Here is a 17549-nt window from a genome sequence, read left to right on the forward strand (position 1 = left end):
GGATAAAGAATATTGTGTTGCTTTATTCCAAAAAAAATACAGCGCAGCATGAGTCACATTTGTAGTTTCTCAAGAAATATTTAGGCTAATGCTTTCTTGGTAATTCCCTGACATTTGATTTTCAGTACCACTGTCAGTCTTTAAGATGTGCGAATAGTACTTTAAGCCAGCCTAGGTAAGTCATGCTGACAGCAGAGGAAACAGGCCTATTCCGTGAAAAATGCCAATTCATTAAAGTTAAATGCTAACTCACTGTAATAATAAAGCCCACTGACATTATGAATGTATGGTAAGCTGAAACACAATTTTTATAGACAAAATACACTACAAGAAATATAAACACAAAAGGAATCCAAGAACAATGCACTGAGCTGTTACAGTCATACTGTACAGATTGTGCTTAGCAGTACATCTGGGTACCACTGCCTGTAGTCCAGTGGGTACGGTACATGACTGGGATACGGTACGTGGTTCGATCCCCAGTGTAGCCGCAATAAGATCTGCACAGCCGTTGGGCCTTAACCCTGCATTGGTCCAGGGGAAGATTGTCTCCTGCTTAGCTAAATCAACAGTAAGTCGCTTTGGATAAAAGCGTCAACCAAATTACATGTAATTTGACTTGCAAGTTTGGATTATCCACACGAAGATTTTTTTACTGTCCCCGAAATTGCTGTACTGCTATACAGCCCACCTCATAATGCCAATGTCAGGTCTTTACAGTAAATCTTGTTAGTCAGAAGTTCACTAGAAGAACTGATGTGACTTGTTCAGCAGAAACTGGGAAAATAAATCTGACTGAGGATAAAAGTCTCCAGAAAGCAAGCCACAACAAAAGCAAGACATTTGGAATATCAAATTGGCCTGAGCTCAATACGACAGGTAAACACTGGCATCAACATTCCTGAATAACAGACTAACATTGTTTTTAAAACTGAATAGTATACAGACAAAACTAAATGTCAACAAAGCACTTCAGATAGACAGTGCCAGTGGAAGGAATCTTCTCCCTTTGTTCATGATGCCTGGTTTCTACAAGAGTAAATACACCAGCAGCACGTAAATATTAATACTGGCAGGAGGCCTGAAATTGATACCTTTCTCGACCTCTGCTGTTTCCTATGTACCAGGTGTTTGCGATTTATTCAGATTCATTGTAATGGTGTATTTCAACAGTATACTGGCACAAATATCTAATATCTATGAATCTTTCTATTTAATCATCAAAATAATACATTTTGACTACACTTTTGGCTGAATTATTTTTCAAATCTTCATGGGATTACACTTCCCGGCATATTCTTTATGAGGCAACCCAAAGGATATAAATTGAATTGAGAGGTTCATAAATTGCCCTGTATTTTTACCTTGTACCCTGCAGCTGGGAGTAAAAAGAGAGGTGGAGACCTAGGCCACATCTGACAGACACTTCTAATAGCCATACAAAATAAGAGACAGTGCTAGATCATGATATTTAGCCAAAATTAGATAAAAAGGGTCTCTGGGATTAGACATAGTTCTGTAATCCACGTATGTTTTTATAGGTTTTAAGACTTATTTTTACTTTAGAAATACAGTGAGAAAGCCTGATTCCTGAGAAAAGTGCCTCTCTAGAGGTGTGTGAGAAAGGCCATATCTGAGACAGACCACTCGTACGGCTCTACCAATATTTACTGAAGAGAACTGTGTCTGGACCACATGAGATCAAAGAGAGACGCTTTATACAGAGCACATCTGTCTGCGCCCCTGGCCTGACTCTGTCCACAGCACCACTAGATCTATTACATAACACATATTAACTACTATCGCACAACGCAGTTATACAATGCGCAGCAAATGTCCAATTTGGAAATCAAACCCACAATTCAAATTCCACAATAACCAATAACAGATATGGGGTGAGAGCCTGTAATAGACTAAAAGGTGATCAAGCGCAAGAGTTTCTGTGGGAGATAGTATGAGTCTCTAAGCAATACCCAAGGTTGTAAAAATATCATTTAAACTGCTCTAACACACACACAATCAATAGGAGTCTAAACCACAGCCCTGTGTATTTCTTAGAGACTCATACCGTCTCCCATTGAACCACACAAGGCTGTAATAGCATAATTGAGACACTTCTCTAACACACACACACAATCAATAGGAGTCTAAACCACAGCAGAGACTCTAGGAGGGCAAACAGAGAAGTCTGCCAAAGAGCACAAGTCTGAGTGTTTCTCCACAGATCTCAATACACAAGTAGAAGGAAAATCAGACTTGTCAACAACAGGCATGTTTCCGCTCTGGAAATGAAATATTACACACACCCATGAAGTTTTCTGTTTACTGCCCGCCTTCAAAGGGGACGTAGCACCTAGCACATGGCATGACTCACAATGGTGGAGCAAATCCCAGATAAAAACAAGAGACAGAGAAGGAGAGGAACTTGCCGGTTCTCCTGCAATTCCTTTTGCCCCTGGAGGCCCTGAAGATCCATGGATACCCTGTGAAGATAAAGCATGTTGACATATTCAGCTCAGTCCCACACACAATGAGACACAAAATACCAATAGGTCCTGTTCAAAACTGGGAACTATACTGTCTGATAACCTAAAGCAGTTCTTATCATGTTTGTAGGTTATTTAGGACAATCCAACAGCCGGGGATACAATTGCTGAAGAGACACTGGATGAAACTGATCCTACATACATTTTTCAGAGCACTGTGCACCAAAATGGAGCCCAACTGCTCAGGACTGCAAATTAACTCCTTAAGTCACTGTCCTGTGAATTTGACTGGTTTAGCAAGTTGAAAATGGCACACTAACCACGAATCCTCGATGTCCAGTTTCACCTGTCTCGCCAATGGGTCCCTGGAAATAAAAGCAGAAAGGCAATGTAGGCTATTTTACAAAGACAGGTCCACACAATGGACATAAGGATACTGCATTACTTTATTACATGGCAAATAAACATAGCTACGGTTCCTTAGGGCTTGACTCAGCTCAACATACTATGTTTTTGCAAAATACTTGTTAGACAAATCTATGAGTTTTGTGATTGGCGAATATATAAAGTGGTCAAGGTAATATGTATTACTGGGTTGACCATCACCCCATATTTTACTCTTTTCCATAAAACATTAATAAAGGATGCTGATGGGTGGTAGAGTTGAGGTAAACTACCATATCCAAGAGTACAACAGTGCTGCCCCAGTTTGGATTCAAATCCGCACCCTGCCTACTTAGATACCCATGCTCTGCATCACAGACTGTCCAATTGTACATACAATTTAAGATGGCCGTGGCCTGGGCTGAGCTGCCCCCACTGCAGTCCCATACTGCGGAAGGCCTCCAAAACCTTCACTCTAAGAAGGCCCAGACATGCGTCTCCATAATCCCAACAAGCAGTTTTCTCACTGGTGCTATTTAATGCTTCTATGCAGGTGAACTTGCAGTGTGCATTCATTCGGTTGTTTTTCCTTTCGTTTAGTTATTTGGCAAATTGCAATGCCTTGTGCTCCTTTTTCTACAGCCAAACACTGAAATGCCCCCATATTGGGAAACGTCTTTGCAAGATGTACTTCAGGACACACAGTGCACAAAAGAGCTAGTTAACAATCAAACATAGAAACATGTGGCCAGATCTGTAGGATGCAGACATGTTATTATAGCACAAACTGCATCACACAAGGCCAGCTAGTACACGTTCTGAAGCATTCTTTTATCGATTCAGCAAGACCAAGAATAAAATCTAAACTGCCATTTTTGAACAGCATAAAGGAGTTTTCACCTGTTCTCCCGGGAAGCCGATCTTTCCTGGGGGACCATCAGGGCCCTGCAGAGATGAGATGCAAAAAAGAAACAAATCTAAGGAAATATCCAAATTCAGGCGCTACTTCACTTTCTGTTTGCATTCAGGAGGTTAATTTGATATTTTGCAACAGAATATCGTAACTGGAACCAAGGGGATAATTGCCATTGGGATTTTGGTAGTTCACCCAAATTATTTACCCAAAGCATTCCTATTTTATGATTATGAGAGTATGTTCCACATCTCTTGTGTTCACTCCGTTTAGTGGTCCAGTGATAGTGCTCTTCGAGGCCAGCCCTACAACTGAGACCGTTGGTGTTTAGCGGCTATCACCTGACCCAGTCTGACCTATGAACCACAGTTTGACCCTTACCTTCTCTCCCACTGACCCTGGCTCCCCCAACAGACCGTCAGGCCCTCGGGCACCCTGTAGGAGAGAGAGAGCAGCAGTGTGAACAGCAGGGGTCTCCCTTGTGCAGTCTGAGAGAGACAGAGCTGAGAGGCTAATCTCTTCTCTTGGTCATCGTTGTCCCAAAACAATGTAACAGCAGAGTCACTCTCTTTTTTTGAATAATTCCTCTTTATTGCAACACACACACACACACACACACACACACACAAAGTCAGCACAGGGAATCCCCTCTTACTCTCTTCATATACTGTGGGCTACATAATGACTATATATATAACCACGAGAGCCCATCTGATTTGTTTAGTGTACACACATTTGACATTCAGTTAAAAATGACCGCCACTTATGTTATACTGCAGACCGTCTGTACAACAGGCCTCACAGCTCATGTTACAAATCATGCTGTCATTATTCCGGTTTTGTTAAACATGTAGTATCTCACACAGTCCGTTTTGAAACAGCTGGTAGCTGGTTGACCAGATACTGCAGCTCTATACTCAACATGGTTTGACCAGTTCAACGCTATGTTTGGAAACAGCTGGAAGCTGGTAATGGCTGGGTTCCGAGCGAACTTCAAATCTTGTAACTAACTATAACTCTCGTGATAGAGCTGAATCAACCTAAAACCAACGCAGCTTTTGGTTCTAATTTCTGTAAGATAAACCTGCGAAAAGTACGCTCTTCAAAAGTAACTCAGACACCCCTCAGTTTGACATAGGCTCTGATAATAACCCACTGAGTCAGCACTTTTGAGTAACTGGCCTGTTATTGGATAGTCTACTGAAAAGATTGGCTTGATATTTTGGATCAGTGTCTGTTTTTTAGCTGTAAAAATGTATTTGCCAAATATGTGTGTTATTGAGAAATATGTTACTGTTTTCCTCTGCATTTGCATATCCTTATCTGCTCTGAGAAAAAGGTGTCTACTAAATAAATTATTCATAGAACAGTGCTACAAATAAGATATGCAATATCTAATACAAAAATATGAATCTGGGAAATATCATTATATTGTGGAAGTACTGTATATGCCTTACTATGGAGTAACATACATACTACTGTGAAGTATATACCGTGTTATTTAAATGTACTACTTGTGGGACCTTGTTCCTTTAATAAAATATAAAAAGTAAAACAAATGGAAGCTGTATACAGTAGTAGCCTTACATACAGTGTAACACAGACTCACTTTCAAATAATAGCCTAGAAAAAAATAACAGTCCTTGTGGGGACACAGGTTTAAGAGTGACCTGGAGTTCCACTCTAACGGAGGATCAGGTAAATCTCCCCGATCTAACCAAGCAGAAGTGACAGCGTTTTCAGCCCATTATCAGCAGATTATCGTCAAGTCTGCACTCCCAAGCTTCTGAAACTGCCTTTTTGAACAACCTCTAAGACGGAACCGTATAGAGCGCAATCCCCTAACCCCCCCAGAAGCAAGCCTGACAACTGTAATGAATGAAATATCATAGATAGTGGATATGTATACATTCATAATATATGAAGAGGCTTGGCTTGGGAGTACACTAAACAGTATTTCTCTGGAATGAAGAAAGATTCTCTTTCATAGTTGAAGGGAATGTGATGTATGGGGGAAATTATCTCCTCTTGCAGAGTTGTTTAAGAGCAGTGGTGGGTTCTGAGGGAAAGACTGCCTGTGAGACGGTGGCTTCCAGAGTACTTGGTGTGGATTTTACCACATGCCAAGACCAGCGGGCTTTCCTCATGAATGTGATGTCTGACTGAATGATTTGCGAGTCTTCAGCGCTCAGTGCACACTGAGTGTGAGTGAACTTGTGAAGTTTGGAGGGAAATACTTTCCATGTGGGGTCTGTAAGTATCAGTAAACACAAATATTTAAATATATGTAAGCATGCTGAAAAGGTTAAACACATAGGTACACAAAATGTCAGCATTCAGCCGAATAGACACACTTACACGTAGATATACAGATATACACAGACACACACACACACACACACACACACAATAACAGGTACAGGCAGAGGCACATGATGTGACATCAAGCAAATAGGGAACAAATGTTCTCTAAACAAGCCAAAACATAAATCATCTTCATTTTCAGGGACTTCTCACAACATGAGTAAATTCCCTGGTTACTGGTTATGTTTTGAGACCCTGCAGTGGCTGCCACTGTGGTGTAAGTGTTCCAAGGCCAGTTATTACTGGGACTACTAATATCTCTGTTCTCTCCACATTTCCATGATGGACACCTTGTAGAATGCCCACCACAGCTTACATAATGAACTCCTACAGACCGCCCTTGACGTCTCTGCATCAAAGTCCAAGTCCTGCCTGAGCTAGGATTCCACACTAATGGGAATCAGGACACTGACAAAAAAACATGATCTACCTTATTTATACAGTAACAATACACAGGTCCAGATACCAGCTTCATCTGACATACATGATAAAATACAGCTACACAGCATAAACATAAAGGGGTACACAACCAGCAAGTTTTTTCGCTGCCCGTAGATGGCACCATGGACGCCAAATCCCCTACACAATGATACTTGAAAGTTTTAAGTCCAGCCTGGCCCTGGTCTGAACTTCACACAAGCGTTTTAGATTTCAAATTTTCATTTGACATAATATGGAGGTTGCCCTGAGTCCTGCTGCTTCTCATCTGACATCAAAGAGCCTCCTGTGTGTGGTTTGAATTCCAGAAGCACAGTAGCCCCAGGTCGAGTCATAGTAGTGAGATTTATGGAGTGAGGAAGCACTGCCCATTAAGATTAATTGGAAAAACAGCACATGATGTGCAGTATAATTCTAATGAAAATAAAAAACAATACTCTCAGACCTTCGCCATACATAAACATGCCGTGTTGTTCTACCTGCCAGTTAGACAGTGTGCAAGTCAACTGACTGAAAACCGATGAGAATTGAGGAAAATATGCTTGCAGGGGGGCTTCTATCCATAACCCTTCAGTCTATTGCAGCCACTGCTGTCTTGCTGTTTTTAGGAACCCTGCATTTCCTATTAGCCCACCCAAGAAAAAGTTTTTAGAAGAGATGACCAGGTCCTCATTGTGTCAAACATAATCAGCAATATTCCGATACCGTTACCATTATCATCATAATCACCATCGCAATCATCATAATCATCATCATCACCATCACCATCATTATCACCACCACCACCACCATCAACACCATCATCACCATCATCACCATCACCATTATCACCACCATCAACACTATCATCACCATCGGCATCATCATCACCATCACCATCATCATCATCATCATCATCACTTCTTCAGTAGCTTTAAAGAACCTGCGCACGTGATGCCTGACAGAATCTTCTCATCTTGTCATCTTCTCAAATTCCACACATTCTGTGGTGGGTGTTCCTCGTGGCACAAGCCAGCAAGTTTCGTGTTGAGGCCAAATGAGCAAAGGTCTGTCACGAGCTGCTGACAAGCGGAGACTTTGCTGAGCTGCCCTTTCAGCGAGTCAGATAAAGGCCATCCTTCCACCACACCCCTCATCATCATCATCATCATCATCGTCATCATCAACACCATCATCCTTCCCTCACAGTGCCTACCCTTCTCTATCGAATGCCCTCATTGCAAGCCCATACCATCCCGTGTTATTGAAGGTCTCTAGCTTTGTTTCACTTCTCAAGAATCTCAAACAAGGGCTGCAGATAATTAATCACATTCAACTATAAACAGGCCTGGAAGATGCTGGATTGTCTTAAATATTGCGGAATCGTCTGGATGTCTTAAATATGATGCAACCAAGCTAACATTTTCCATGAAAATACAACTTGGCTTCACTGGCGCTCTATTGAACTTTTCATAGCTACTTATTTTTATGAGACGAGAAATGTTTTATACCACTGAAAGACCTCCAGAAACCATAATGAGTTTTCTTGCTCGTAAGAATATCATCTCCAAAAATCTGTTATGGATGTGTGCCACTCCAATAAACACATTAATCATTAATAGACACAAAGAACAACCCACTAACAGTTCATTATGAGGTTAAATGTTTTCTTTCTATTACTGTCACTAGACGACATCTCGCATTCAACCTACAATATACTGTACGGCTATGGGTTATAGGTAGTGCTTTAGTCTAGGCAACTGTAATACACTACGGTAATACACTCATTACTAATTTAAAATGTTTTAAATAGACATCTAAGTATCTCAAGATATCCAAAACTAACTTGAGGTGCACCTGAGGCCATCTTTTCCCTTGACATTAGAATGTTTTAAGCATGAGTTTCACAAGCCTTGCACAGTTCCTGGGGGGGGGGCTTCTTCAGGACTTGAATCTATCCTCTCCTCAGATTGAACCTACTGCCTATGTCCCATAGCAGGGTATGCAGACACATTAATCTGAGACTGACTGAGGCAACACATATTTCACAATTACACATGCAAGATGGCAGCCGGTGCACTGTAATGCCTCTGTACTGGGGCCTCTGCTCACTAACTGACCCCCTCTGCCCTCGCCGGGAACAGGGGAGGCCCTGGGCACCAGGAGGAAAAGGAGTTTCACGCCCCAATAAACGTTTATCATAGTCTCGGTACCCTACTTCACTGACTGTTGAGTACTGCCCTTCTGCTTGGAGAAAAAAGGCTATTTCACATGGCAGAGTGAGACATAATACAGATGTGTTCTACTTCATACCCTTCTCCCTTTAGGTCCTCTGCTGCCGATGGGCCCACGAGACCCGAGAGGCCCCTGTAGAACAAAGAGAAGAAAACACATTGAGATTGACGGCAGGAACTCCCCCGGCCAACACACACACACACATACACACACACACACAGGCACGCACACCTCTGGGATTGCAGTTCAACCCTCGGAGAACACTCCCTAACTTGTTATTCAATGCCATTAAAGCCAATTAGAGCTGAAATGATGCCCCCTTCTGAGTCCAGTGTTTATATTTGTGTTCACTTTCTTTGGTTCAAAACACCTCTGGGCCTGCTGAACCTGCACTTTGAGGTGATTGTGGTCACCACTGTGATGTCTACACACCACACAATGAAAATAAAGAAACAGACAGAGACAAAAAGGTGAGGCCAGAGGTCTAATTAGTCAGAAGTGTTGGAGTTCCACGATGACAGGGCAATAATTCTGCTTCTGTTAGAGGTAGTCAGGTCCTGTCAACTCCACCAGGGAAGAATTCCTCAGCCTCCTTACACATGAACACCATGGCAGGCCTTGGTTTCTAACAAAAGATGAAGGAGAATTCCACCTTCCAGTCTGCCTCGATTTAAACCCTTTTCAGCACTTGAGGGTTTAGGCCTTCAGAGATATAGTTTGCCCCAGATTCCTAAGGAGCACCTGAGTCCAAGCACACCTCCTTTGGCATTAAAAATGGCAGAGATCACTACAATGAGCCAACAGCATATTCAAGTCATGAAAAGTCATGCAAGCACAAAAGCTGTTTTCAATCTGCAAAGGGCAGAATTTGCTTCTCAAAACTTTTCAAATATTGGGAGTATTCTGTCGGATTGCAATACAAAGGTGTTAAAAGGAGAACTTGGAGACTTTAACAAACCACACGTCCACACTCTCTGCACACTTGCAACACACAAGCCCTTGTCGTTTAAAATGCAGAGTGCAAACAGTATTGCAAAATTAACAGTAACTAAGTGCAAACTAAGTACAGGGCATGGAGTAGTGCTTCAAAGTCAAACTCCCAGGTTATCAGGAGTTTGACCCACCCACAGGTAAACATGCTCTAGCTTTGAAGGCATCAGTTTTAAGCTTTATAGGGCAGCTATTACTGTAGGTATCAGGTTATTTGGCAATCAACAGGCCGGATTGTTGTTTCTCCCATCAGAATGCAAGGTCACCCTATTCCCTACTCACCGACACTTGGGAAGACTGAGTTTCCAGGAAAACGGTATAAAACATGACATTAGATAATACATTTTTCTGAGGTTTTTAAAAACATTATTGTTTTTGGCATATTCACCGTGGGCAAAGGCAACTTACTGGTGGTCCTGGTGGTCCAGAAGGTCCGCTTTCCCCTGGTGTCCCCGGGTGTCCCTATTGAAACAGCGAACAGTACAATAAGGACAATGAGACATTTCCATGTCCTGATTTTCTGTGTGGGTGGTGTTGGACGCAGCAAAAGCTGCAGAAAGGAAACTTGAGGGTGTTCGGCAATAAAAAAGGAATATATTGCGGTGGCAACTCTAATGACGACTGGTCACATTAAGCCAATGAACAGGAACAGAAACGCTCTGCTCTGGTGTGTGGTTTTGAACATCTGCTGGATCGCTCTGTGCTCCGGGAATTCACCGCTGCAGTGCAGAGAGCAGGCCGGGGGCCCAGGAATATTTACCTCCTCATGCTAGCAGTCTTAAAATGAGGCCATTTTGCTATTACAAGGGGCTGAACAGGCATCATTGCTGGTTAGTGCACACAGCAGCAGTTAAATGCCATCAGTTGGGAAGTTGAGTGTTTGGAACAAGTCTTCTATAAAACTATTAACAATTATGATGACTGTGGTACCCGCATATTAAAAATGGGGCACGTGATGACCTTTAGCAAATGTACCAATAGTGATTTTTTTCATTTTCATTTATGGAGCTTGTTCCCGTAAGGTTATCAGACCTGAAATTGATTAGAAGTGAAATATGACAACAGAAATGAAGCAATAATACTCCAAATAGGAGGTCCAGAGTGGGATCAAAGTATAACTAAATCCCATCAATATCCATTATATGATTCATAAAATGACAAAACAAATAATAACATACTTTTTTAAAAAGGTAATGAAATTTTTTTGCTTGCCGGCTGCAATACACCTTGATAGCGAACCTGTTAGCCTATTACATAGCTAACTATGATAGACTAAGATGGCTCATCATATCTCCCCCCCTTCATTCATTGAGATGAAACGGATCGTTGGCTTGCACAAGCATATAAGGGGGGTTCAGACAATGCCTGGCAAATGAAAGGAATGGTCCCACTGAGGAATGTGGAACCCAGACATTCTGACTCCTCGGAGCTGGAAAGCAGGGACCTTCAACGGTGACCTTCAGCCTGGCCTGCCCCTCCTCCTTTCACAATTTTTTTTGAAGAAGGTCATCGTCAATCTTGTGTGACATCAGCATTTCAAATTTCAAAACGAGCCAAAGGGAACAGAACAGAGCTTGGACCGGCAGCCCCACTGCAGGTGGGCCAGTGAGGAGGGTCACCGAATTCTCCTACACAGGTGAGAGTTCTAGAGCAGGCCGCAAGAGTCAAAGATTCCGCCGTGAGGTGTTCTTAGCCAGCTATTGTGGGACCCAATGAAGACATTCCATCTTTAACAGCCCATGGATAAGGTTGTGATGAGGTTAATGGCCTTCTACAAGGTGTTACCAAACCTTGTAATGTTACTAATACAACAAACCGATATATTCTGCATCCCATAAACACAGCAGACTTTTATTGTAGCAAACAAAGATGAAGCACAGTGTATTCAGTGGAACAAGCTATGTCCTATTAGGAAACTGAAAACCTTATTATTTCAATATTGCTTTACTTCAGTTGATCGCATGGTGAGGTTTTGTTTGGCTGTAAACATCAGCACCCTCTAGTGAGATCAAGTTCCCACAGGATAAGTTAATTTCCATTGGCCAAAATGGTATACATTACAGATGGTCATATGTAAGCACTATGCCTGAGGTGATATTTTAGCTTTTTTTTAAGTCTGTACAAATGAAATTATATCTTACTTTTGTGTTATTTCACATATTCAATAACTCCCACACAATCCATGATCAATGCAATGGAGACAACTGACAAGGAAGGTCGCTAGTCGAACAACCAGACATCTCTGTCCTTGTACAATTATGAACGTCTATGGTACACGGAGTCGCATTTCCTTTTCTCATCATGACTACAAATATCCCGACCAGTAACCTAGCAACAACAATGGCTGAGTTTCATTTAACCAAAGAGAAGACCAGACTGGCAGTGGAGCACGGGCCCCCGGAAAAAGCTACTTGTTTCATTTTCAAATTACGTCATGTTAACTTCATTGGGCCGTTTGATAGGCAGACACTGTGGCTTATTGAGTCCAATGGAAATGGTCTGTTTTGCGTTAGGATTTGTAATGGCTTTCAGACGGCAGAGTGTGAGGCAGCAGACCGTTAACTGAAGTGCTGATCTGTTCGTCCGGGCGGGCTCCTTGATCCCGCTCGGTACCGCGACCCGGACTGTGGAGCCGGGCCCGCCGGTGGTCTCGAGCGGCAGGGAAAGCCCAGTGGGCTCCCTGGTTGCCACGGCGACACACGTGGAACCGCTCCCGAGTTCGCCGCGCCGCGTCGCGAGGTGAGAGGACGCCGCCGGGCCCAAGTCTTGGCGCCGCTCGACGTACTCGTCAGCGAGGGATTAGATCATTGGACCGGACGACAGAACGATGACGCCTGATTGGTCCCGCCGTGCTGCTGGCCCCGGCTGGGCAGCGCAGAGCAGACATTCAGGTGAGAAGAGGACAGGGGAGGTAACAACGTGTCCTCTGTCCAGCTTACAGGCTTCACAAGGCCTGTCTTCTCCCCGAGTGATTTCACAGCGGTGACGCTGATGGTGTTTAATGGCGAAGAACGGACTTAGTTCTGCAGTCGTGATCAGAGACAGGAGGAATTCCTCTGCGGGGGCTAACTGAAATGTGCTGCTGTTGCTAACTTCCTCCGAGACCTTGACCCACGATTTCCGCGTACTGAAATCAGCAAAACAGTCTCCAGACTCTCGGTCACCCCCCCCCCCACCCCCCCCACCGCACTCCCTCACATCTCAGTCCGGCTCGATCTCCAAGCCTTTCCCCCCCGTCAATCTCCATGTCTGAATCTCACACCGTGAAGCAGAGAGAGGGTCCAGACTTACTCCTTACCATCGCTCCCTTTTCTCCGGGTGGGCCTGGCACTCCCGTCTCCCCGCGATCCCCCTGAAATGACGGACAGCCAGTGAGTGTGATGCAATGCAGAGCACCTTCTGTTCGTCAGACACCCACAGGGAGCACACAGCCGACACCCTTTCAGCAGCTGTCGGGCTCTCTGGGGCCGTACAGTGACCCCGGGGCTCCCTGCAGGGTACTAAACCCAACACAGTTCAAAACGACATGTCGTGTAGAGCCATGCAGTACATTAATCAGCCCTCGCTCGGACACAAATCTCACCTTTTCTCCCGCCGTCCCGGTCTCACCGACGGGTCCGATGAACCCCACAAGGCCCTGAAGTGCATTGTGGGAAATGCCTGGGGTTAGAGGAGTGCGATGGGAAGGAAACATTCGCAAGAGTACACAGGAAACGGAGATAAGCGCTTACCCTTTCCCCGACCACTCCAACTTTTCCAGGGAGTCCAGGCTCACCCTGTGTTACAAGCCGCAGTTAAGAGTTTCAGGAAACATTCACACACATACAGTACACAGCAGATCTGAAAGTCCATTCATAAGATAAGGACACAGCACATACAGTACAAGTGAACCTGTACCTTAAAACCAGAATATTTAGATAGGGTAGAGCAGTGGTATGCAGCAGGAGGGATATGCTACAGTTTATTTAATCAAAGAGAGTGACTGATTAACAGGTTAGCTGATTACATATTACATGTGCAAAGCAGGTCTCACCTTCAATCCATCAGGACCTATTTTCCCAGGGAAGCCCTTCCTCCCAGGCCTGCCCTAAACAGAAGACGGAAAAGGCTATCAACACTCTTACTCCAAAGCCTGTCCACATCCCCCAAATGGCCAGTCACAGCCTGCTGCTAGGACTGCTATCCACCCACTTCCTCCATGAACAAGGAATACAAAGATATGAAGAGCTAGCTATTTGGGTCAGGTATGAATGACTCCCCTGGTGTAAAATCCAGCTGTGGCCAGCTTGAAATACCAGCAACCAGTGGTTTCAAAACATAGCTTGAGCTGGTCAAACCATGTTGAGTGTAGAGCTGGTCTAACTGGTCAACCAGCTACCAGGTGTTTCAAAACCTAGCTTGAGCAGTTTTTTTCAGCAGGGCACATCTGCAATCATTGTCCCACAGAAAAGTGTGCTTTTACTGGCATAGAGCAAAAAAACAGCCCCAACTAAAATGTTTTTTTTTTTGTTTTTTTAATCAACTTGTTCCATCTCAAATCTGTTAAATCTGTATATGACAGCTCATTATTTTGACATTGAAGTCGCTTGTCTGCCTGAACTGGCAGTTTGCCCAGGGTAGCCTTCACTTTTCTCAGTTAATAGCTTTCAGTTTCTCTGTAATCAACACACATACTGCAAGCTACCTTCTTTATCACATAAACCAGTTTGTAATGTTTTCAATTTTGTGAATTCAACAGCAGCATTTTTCCCAACAGTTGTCAACCAGAGATAGAATAACATTACATTCCATCTTTCAGAAAGGCAACATAGAAATTATGTTTCTATTTTCTTCCATGTTTCTTGATGTTCTTCTACTTGTTTGGGTATTAGTTTATTCAGCTTATGAAATGGTTCATATCTAAAAATGACAGCCCGTTTTAAAAACAATAAGGCTAGTGTACGCCAAATGGAAATGTAAATGCATTCGATGAATCATAATCATGAAAATTTAAAATGTGTGCAATTTGACTTCACTTTTCAAATTAAGAAGCTTTCATAGTGCCGAACAACGCCTATTCCCAATAGGTTTGTAAGTCAGATTCTACTGTAACAGGGAGCTAAGGGACAGATCTACTGCAGAGACATGTTTGACTGCTGCCAAGAATAAAATTGGCAGGGGTTAGTCAGTAGTGTTTTACTGTCCACTTTCAGTTATCTATACTTTTCTATATCTATACTTATCTATTAGTCTTGAACCATCTACACGCAACACAAAAAATGTTTGTGGGAGGCAACATGTGCAATGGTTCTTAGCTGGGGAACATACAAAAGAAAAGTGTTCTTCTCTCCACCTCTTGGCTCTAATGAGAATCTCACTTTCTCCCACGTGTTGAAGGGTGAAATGACATCCCAGGCTACTGAGATAATCAGTGCTTTGCTTTAGTGGGCGTGTAATTGATCTTCAAGCAGGCCGGCATTCCCAGAACCAGATGTTACCACTTTCCCAAAGAAAAATGGACCAAGCAGCCCAGGAGGTTTCAGTCATCATGGCAAAGAGCAGCCAAGGGATCTCGTTAAACGACTACAGTTACCTACAGTACGCAGGTCCGAGCCATGAATTTAAGGTCTTATCGCCAGCCTCAGATGCCCCACAACATCTAATGTTCTTACAGACCCCAGTACCAGCACAAGGGATTTTCCTGCTATTCCGGTGAGTTACCACGTTTACCCACTCTCGTTTCATTTCGCCCCTTGCGGTGTTTGTTGTTACAGACATTTTCTGTTATGGTTCAGAAAAGTTTTCCCGCTTTTTTCTTTGCTCTCTCTGTGGTTGTACACCGCTAACCGCTTTTCATAAAAACGCCATGTTTCCTGCAGAGATTAACGGGGAGGGCAGACAGCTGTTTGAATGAAATTCTGGAAGAGAGTCCGATGGCATCCGTCCAGGGACATCGGACCCCGCCTCCCCTCCTACGCATCGAGAGTGAAGCGCTGCAGCAGCAATGCACGGGTCTAAGCCACTTACTCTCTCAATCAAACCGCTACACATTGCCCAGGTAGGCACTGCACACAGTATCAGTGCAGGAGAAGAGTTACCTCTGTACATCACACTGAGGTCCTGAGAAAAGTGTTGTAGGAAGACAAGCTACAATCAGGACTCTGGGATAAAATAAAAGATTGGGATAAAATAAAAAGGATGGGCTGATTGTTATTGAACTACAGATTTCATTTCTGAACATATGTTTGCAGATGTAAATCACTACACCATTCTTTTTACCATTCCACCTGATTACAAAGGGGTTTAATCAGATATTAATTTAATCAGCAGTGATTAAGCTAAAGAAATGGGAACTATCTCAATGTAGCACCAAATAGCATACTTCAGCATATAAATTGAGCATAATGAGTTCAATTAAATGTACTCAATGTACTCAATTAATGAGTACATTTTGCAGAGTGGTTGCAGGTGGTACCGATATGTGTAGTAAAGGAACATGAATTCAGAATATTTTTTATATTAAAATAAAAATAAAAATCCTTCAACTTCATACTGGTAAATCCTGTTCTTTTATTTTAATAAATTTTACACAAACTGAAAAGAGTCATAGCAATTATCACCACCTGGTGGTAATTTAGTGAAACAGCACCATTTATTTAGTTTTTTTTTTTGGCAGCTCTACCAATTCTTTCATAGCTGGAGCCATTACTGTGCGGGTGCTTTCCAAACAGCATGATGCATCACATCGATTTAATCAGAAATTCCCCTCAGTGCTTCAGTTTCAGAAATGTCACTCAAAGTGTGTAACGTCAGCACATTGCTTAATGAAATATGGCTTCTCGTCAATTTTTTTCGAGACATTGAGCTTCAACGGAATGACAATACGACTGAGAGACCTCAGGCATACAAGCTGGCTTTGGCTATTTTGGCTATGTTTGACAACTTTGAATGGCACAATATTACGGAATGTTTGATACTGCCCACAATAAAATTATTGGAGAGCACCAACATAAAGACGAAGGCGAACTGGATGGGTCGTATACTTTGCTTTGGATAAAGGCGCTATATGAATTCCAACCATTTATACAGCATCAGTACAATTTAGTTCGGGACTGACTACAGGTTTTGAGCCAAAAATAACAATTTTTGAGTGGCAAGCAAACCAAACTTACACAAGTCATTAGCCAGAACATGACAATGGAAATCTGCACCAAATGGAGACCGTGCATTCAGAGTCATGGCAACGACGCACTTTTTAACACTGAAACTCACCTCCAGTCCAGGGGCTCCAGGTGGTCCAAGTGGCCCTTCTTCTCCCTGAAAATAGGGCCAATGTCAGTCCTCAGTACCAGACCAGGAAACACTGATTTATCACCAAATTTCGTACAGGACGAGAGACAAATGATGATATTCTCACCTCCAGTCCCAACGCCCCTCTGGGGCCTGGTAAGCCCCTCGCTCCTGGCTTTCCCTGGGGAGCCAAAGCTCACATTACAGATGGCCGTAGACACAGCCCCACAATATGCACTGCCCCCAAAATATGGTCAAGCAAAAGCCCACCAGAGAAACACACCATACTGTCCATTACACGTCCATTACAAAATAATACTACAAGGGTTTTCCCGTCTTTACTTTTTATAACCGTAGGATATTAGAGGAAATAGGAATAAGCACAGCAAGGCGTTACAGACCTTCGGTCCCTCTGGGCCGTTCTGTCCCGGTGGGCCAATGTCCCCTGGAAAACCCTGCACACAACACCAAGGACAAGGAATGATGGTCGT

General features: G+C 43.2%; 1 protein-coding gene across 1 annotated transcript in view; it reads right to left on the reverse strand.

The window, feature by feature from the left end:
• The window catches only part of col27a1b (collagen, type XXVII, alpha 1b), a 115872-nt gene that overhangs the window by 23242 nt on the left and 75081 nt on the right, over window positions 1-17549 (reverse strand). Inside the window, exons 20-32 of the mRNA XM_061215850.1 lie at window positions 17460-17513; window positions 17186-17239; window positions 17041-17085; window positions 13823-13876; window positions 13521-13565; window positions 13373-13426; window positions 13088-13141; window positions 10198-10251; window positions 8878-8931; window positions 4165-4218; window positions 3771-3815; window positions 2807-2851; window positions 2430-2483 (exon numbers count right to left, since the gene is read on the reverse strand). Coding sequence (XP_061071834.1) covers window positions 2430-2483; window positions 2807-2851; window positions 3771-3815; window positions 4165-4218; window positions 8878-8931; window positions 10198-10251; window positions 13088-13141; window positions 13373-13426; window positions 13521-13565; window positions 13823-13876; window positions 17041-17085; window positions 17186-17239; window positions 17460-17513 — 666 coding nt within the window. The remainder of the gene's footprint in view (window positions 1-2429; window positions 2484-2806; window positions 2852-3770; window positions 3816-4164; window positions 4219-8877; window positions 8932-10197; window positions 10252-13087; window positions 13142-13372; window positions 13427-13520; window positions 13566-13822; window positions 13877-17040; window positions 17086-17185; window positions 17240-17459; window positions 17514-17549) is intronic.

This window comes from Conger conger, chromosome 12 (genome assembly GCF_963514075.1).
Source record: "Conger conger chromosome 12, fConCon1.1, whole genome shotgun sequence".
In the NCBI taxonomy this organism is placed as follows: Eukaryota; Metazoa; Chordata; class Actinopteri; order Anguilliformes; family Congridae; genus Conger; species Conger conger.